The sequence below is a fragment of the Atta colombica genome, unplaced genomic scaffold (genome assembly GCF_001594045.1).
Source record: "Atta colombica isolate Treedump-2 unplaced genomic scaffold, Acol1.0 scaffold140, whole genome shotgun sequence".
Taxonomy (NCBI): Eukaryota; Metazoa; Arthropoda; class Insecta; order Hymenoptera; family Formicidae; genus Atta; species Atta colombica.
Window position 1 is genome coordinate 28,536 of NW_017259229.1, and position 6,075 is coordinate 34,610.

Sequence of the window (6,075 nt, forward strand, 5' to 3'; positions counted from 1 at the left end):
TAATAAGTACAAATTTATACTAGTTAAATTTGTTTTAATACTTATATTAATCTAAATTTCTGATAACAAACATATTTAATATTAATAAAATAAAATAACAGATTTATATACATGGAACATCATCGAATCAATAAATTGACTCTGATTTCTTTACTTTCTTTTGATTGTTAATTTTCTAACAACGGAATTATTTTCTACTTTCGAAACCACGAATTTTATACGATGGCTACGATCTGTAAAGTAGCCTTCTTGTTATGTTACATATAAGCTAAACTATGCCGCAAGGGAGTACGTTTAAAATCAGAATTTAGATGCGTCCGCGGGTCTCGCTTTTGCTATTAAATTTTAAATTATTGATCCTCCTCAAAGGCAATGGTTCTCTCAAAGAATACCTGAAATCTCGTGAGGCGTGTCTAACGTATTTGACATATTCTACTTCTAAATGTCGTAAACGCGTTTAATACTGCAGACCTCTCGTTATCCTTAAATGCGGATTAGCGCGGGAAAATTAGGAAGAATTTCGTCGAAATTACGAGAATTTATGAGACATCGAGATAAAATCATGTGGAATATAACGATTTGCTTTTCGACTCATCTAGATTTTTATAACGTCTCGATCTAGTATTACGGGAAAAATATCTAATCATGAAATTAAATATAGAAATTTTGAATTTATTATTAATTCGATATAAATATACACTATTTAAAAAGACAATAAATATCATTTCTGCAAAATCAATATTGACGTGTGCGCGAAATATACGAAACCACTCGATGCGACAATAAAAATTTTTTATAATTTTAAAAGTAAGGATAAAATTGATAATTTCCTCTGTTTCTAATTTATGAATAATATAATATATAAAATATTAATATATGAAATACAATATGTAATGAAATATCAAATAATAGATACAATTATTTTAGCTAAACGTAAAATTTTTTAATAGTTTGCTAATCACACCGTTTCACTATTCTGAATTGCTTGCGTTTTTACTTTCAGGAATTATTTCTTACACGGAGTACCTGTTTCTTCTATCCATCCTGACAAGTAAGTTTTCCGCCGATAGCTTAAGATATATTTACAAGGCAAATTGCGAGTTAAACGCACAAAACGCTTAAATGAAACGCAATTATTGATCGCGGTGTTGGGTACACAAACCATGTTATGGAAGAAAAAAAATCAGCTAATGTGATGCCGATGTGATTCATCTTTTTCACATAAAAACAATGGCCGTTATCCGCTTACATATACTTGGGGAAGTTGTAATCTACACAGAACGTTCAATTTATTTAATGGCACAATATTTAACTCGAATACATATTAAATAATAGTGTACATTGTTACATAAAAGCACTACTCAAAATTCATAAAAAATTTCGTCCTATATTTTGGTCACTCTTTCTTTTATCCGCGAATTTTTTGACAAATTTAGAATAAATTCGCTTTCAACAAAAATTAAATCACATATTTTTAAAAACTTACGATATTTACATACAATTAATTAATTTTAAAGCGACAATTTTAGGATTAAAATAAATATTATTTAATAGAATTAAATGAAAACATTGCACATTATTCATGTGTAGCCTAAATATTTAATTATTCCAATTTTTATTCAGTTATGATTTGAACTTTTTTATGCGTTAATAATTTTTGTTTATTTAAAAGTTTCACAAATTGTTCAAAAGAATTCTTAGATAAAAATATATTGTGTTTTATCTAGAAAGCTGTATATGCATACATTTCGTGCATAAAAAGTTTAAAATTTGTTAGATATAAATATCATCCGCTATAAAAATGTTTTGTTAATGTTGAGCACCTTAATTTAATATAAATTTACGGCTATAAATTTATGGCGATAACTGATCTCGTTACAGAGCCGAAAACTGGTTTCCAAATCGCCTTCAATATGTTCGATACCGATGGAAATGAGAGAGTCGACAAAACTGAATTTCTTGTGGTAAGATAGTTGCATCGCATGCGAGCACGTTTTCAGTAATTGTGGATGCAAACACATCGTTAGAACTATTAATAAAAACTATTTATTAATTGTTTCTATTCTATTTTACGAAATAAAACTTACGTTTGCTTCTTTTTAATAGCAGCAAAATAAAATGAATGTTTTTTTTACAAGCTATTAAATCAATAGTAGGATTTATTTCCGATGAGCAAAAATTATTTAAACGATAAAATTATTTAAACGATAACATTGCACATTATATTCTGAATATATTTTTTTCATTAGCATTACTTGTTTGATTATATTTTATTTGCTATCTTTTCTTATTTAATAATATATATCCAAATTAGAAAATCAATAGATTAGCAAATCTGCAATATATGCAAATTTATTATTTAATATATATATATATATATATATATATGTGGGAAAAAGTTCGTGGCATTTTTCTCGTTAGATGTAACGGGAAAAACGCCACAAACTTTTTCCTATACCTAATATATATTGATGATATTTGAAATATCATATAAATACATAAACACATTTAGGAATCAATATTGGAATAATAGAAGAAAAATATATCCTCAAATATATATTTACATCTTCAAATATTACGAATCTTTTCAAAATTATAAGATGTGCAAGGTCATCGAATGGAATTTCACTGAACTCTAGTTTATGTGAGCTAACGGGAACATTTAGAGGACGGATGTACCAAGAAAAAACTGCTGTCACTACAAAACTGTTATATTAATTATCGATTAATTAGCATCAACATTTTTTTGTTACTCTCACAGATTCGTCGTTTACTCGGCGGTAGCTTGAAAGAACGCGACCTTGACGAATCAACAAAACGTGCAGTGAGTTTTAGAAAAGTTTCATAAAACTTTTCCTCAATCAGAACGATGTCAGAAGTCGATGATGAAGTTGACTAATGTTTAGAAAATCAATATTAGGATGCCGTTATATCTCTTTCAGCTATGAAATTCATTTAACGGTTGTATAATTTACTATTCCATTTACTGCCTTGAGCTATTTATCTTTTGAAGTCTTTTAAAAATATATTATATATATATGCATATTTAACAATGCATTTATTGTAAATATTAATTGATTTCTTCAGAATACTTATATTGCTAAGATAAAAAGCTTCTTTTTCAAAATCTTTTAATTTAATAAAGTTTTGGAATGTTACATTTCAAAGAAAAATGTATCATAATTATGTAATTATGTAATATGTATTATATTTTTTTAATTTATTTAATATTTACTATCATTTATAATTACTATTTTTTATTATAAATTATTTTTGCTATAATTTCAATTAATTTTTTTTATTAATTTCATAATACATTTTTTCTGATCAAAGCTAATGCTTCTTTTATTTATTTTAACAAGTTTAGTTACGTGCCATAATTACTCCAAGCGAAGAGAATCTAGGCAAGGCAAAACTTCGCAAAACTCATCCGAATAAATCAAATGAAATCGTCACAAATTCTTATGTAAGTTTGCAAATATGTAAAATGCTGCAAATCAATATACGTATTGTGTTTAATATTCATCTAATATATTATTTCTTTTTGCAAAATTTGCAAAAATTTTTTTTTTTATGTAATATTTAATATTTTAATTTTAATATTGTACGGCTTTCTAATACTTCCTATACGTTATATCTTTACGTTTATATTATTTCATATATAATAACAACAAAAATTGTATAAAATAACTTCATCTTACCAATAACGTCAAAATTATTAAAACCATTTAATAAACCAATTGCAATCTATATTATATTATTACAATATACAATTTTTTAACTATTCTAAGATATAAACAATATATTAAAATATATGTATATTAATCTATCTTTATGGATATACACGCAAATCCAGTACAGTCAAATGTATATACAATAATCATCACTAATCTGTTTCAAATTTTACTAATCCATCGATCATTAATATACAGCTTATCAGTTCCATCGAAAACACCTGTGCTCTAATATGTCAATAATGGCTGCTCTAACACTATTTGACACTTATTTCAGATATACTAATACTGGACGCCGGAATACTGCCATCATTTTGCCTTTGTATCATGTAATCCCAGCACATGTGTCTATTAGTAAAAAGTGTGTTCAACATCACGTCGATCTGTCGCAATAATAATTGTTTCCTTTCACACTTTCATTTTTGGTACAGATGGAGAAGATATTCAGTCACGCTTGGAGGGGCCGTCATGGATGCGAAACCAAAGAGGAATTAGAACAATTACAAGAACGTCAGAGAACACCAGAAGAAATTCAAGGTCAATTCATCGATGACGATCAGGTATTGTGATATATTTTTAAATAAGTAAGAAGTTAAAATAAATAAAAATCAATAACAGAATCCATTAATTTAGCTAAAAAAAAATCAACAATAATCAACGTTTAAATAGTCTAACAAAAACGTCAATTAATTTCTTGTAATAAAAAGATCTAAGGCTTTCATTTAATTTTTATAATAAATGTATCCAAACAGATAATTATATTTAAGTCAACAGGAGTTTTTAATATGAGTATTTATTTTAGTATTTACTTTGTAATGTACATAGGGTTTGCAACGACGTCACGCTGTGGATACTACTTTGATGATACATTTTTTCGGCAAAGATGGTACCAATGAATTAAGATACGATGATTTTAAACACTTCATGGAGAATTTACAACATGAAGTATTAGAATTGGAATTTCACGAATTCAGCAAGGGACACAACACAATTAACGAATTGGATTTCGCTAAAATTTTATTACGATACACGTACCTCGAACCTAACGAGTAAGTTGAATAATTATAAAAGCTTCTCAACATAATATTTTTATAATTATGAGAAACGATGAACTATTAACATTTTAAAAATTATGAAGATATAAGCAAGATATTCAAATTACATGTCTTACATACATATGTATTTTATTATAAACTGTCTTATGTATTTTTGAATTGAATCAAGATAAATGGCATCCAAATTTTTCAATTTGAATATTTTTCAATTCACATGCTAAATGTATCTCCTAATTAATTTAAAAGTTAGAAGCAATTAAATTCACAGATACGATAAGTATTTGGACAGAATGTTGGATCGTGCAGACTTACATATTGGTATCACATTCGAGGAATTCCGACGTTTCTATCAATTTCTAAACAATCTGGATGATTTTTCGATAGCAATGCGAATGTATACATTGGCTGATCATCCTATATCCAAAGGTAAAGAATTAATAATAAAAATCTTAATCAATACTAATTTATTATTCATCAAAGTATTTATTACAATTTTAAATTAACTGATTTTATTTCTCTTAAATGTAAATTGTTTCAAACGTAATGACTTTTGTTACATTTTTAAAATATTATCCCTTTTTCTAGATGAATTTCAACGCGCAGTAAAGATATGCACGGGAACGATGCTTTCGACTCACATAATCGATACAGTCTTCGCGCTATTCGATGTGGATGGAGACGGCCAATTGTCTTATAAAGAATTCATAGCAATTATGAAAGATCGACTGCACAGAGGTTTTAAGGTAAAGCTTCGCGGATTTATACATTGGAAATATAGTATCTCTCTTTCGAAGAACTATTTTAGAAAATGTGTATATCTCATGTGAAATGAAGCCATCAAAATAACGCTTGCTACAAAACATAAGAGATCTGTACAAATAGTTGTCATTTCTCAGGCTCACATACTATAATATTTTCAGATAATTTAAAATATAATAGAAATGTAATAACCACTGTTGATTAATGCAAAATAAATAATGTTTTGTAGTCTCAACAACGAAATGAGGGTTGGGAAGCCTTCAAATTCTGCGTGAAACAAGAAATGAAAGCACCTTGAAGAAAGAATCATGATGAAATACATAAAAATGTGAAGATGCAAATGAAGATAATAGTACTCACTTTACATTATGTAAAAGTTATAATACTCTTGAGTACTAGTAATAATTTTAATAGTTACTATTAGTAAGTTTAATAGTTACTATTATATATAGTAATAATTGTTTCAAATAATTCGAGTATTACAATATTTGGATATATTTATAGTCCTAATATAAACATTATATAAG

At 26.9% G+C, this 6,075-nt stretch overlaps 1 protein-coding gene across 1 annotated transcript in view; it reads left to right on the forward strand.

The window, feature by feature from the left end:
- LOC108684801 (calcium uptake protein 3, mitochondrial) overlaps positions 1–5,852 on the forward strand; it is a 29,210-nt gene extending 23,358 nt beyond the window's left edge. Inside the window, exons 4-12 of the mRNA XM_018189291.1 lie at positions 1,004–1,051; positions 1,882–1,964; positions 2,762–2,824; positions 3,368–3,466; positions 4,166–4,294; positions 4,560–4,783; positions 5,058–5,215; positions 5,375–5,532; positions 5,778–5,852. Coding sequence (XP_018044780.1) covers positions 1,004–1,051; positions 1,882–1,964; positions 2,762–2,824; positions 3,368–3,466; positions 4,166–4,294; positions 4,560–4,783; positions 5,058–5,215; positions 5,375–5,532; positions 5,778–5,846 — 1,031 coding nt within the window. The 3' untranslated portion in view covers positions 5,847–5,852. The remainder of the gene's footprint in view (positions 1–1,003; positions 1,052–1,881; positions 1,965–2,761; positions 2,825–3,367; positions 3,467–4,165; positions 4,295–4,559; positions 4,784–5,057; positions 5,216–5,374; positions 5,533–5,777) is intronic.
- Positions 5,853–6,075: the final 223 nt, after the last annotated feature.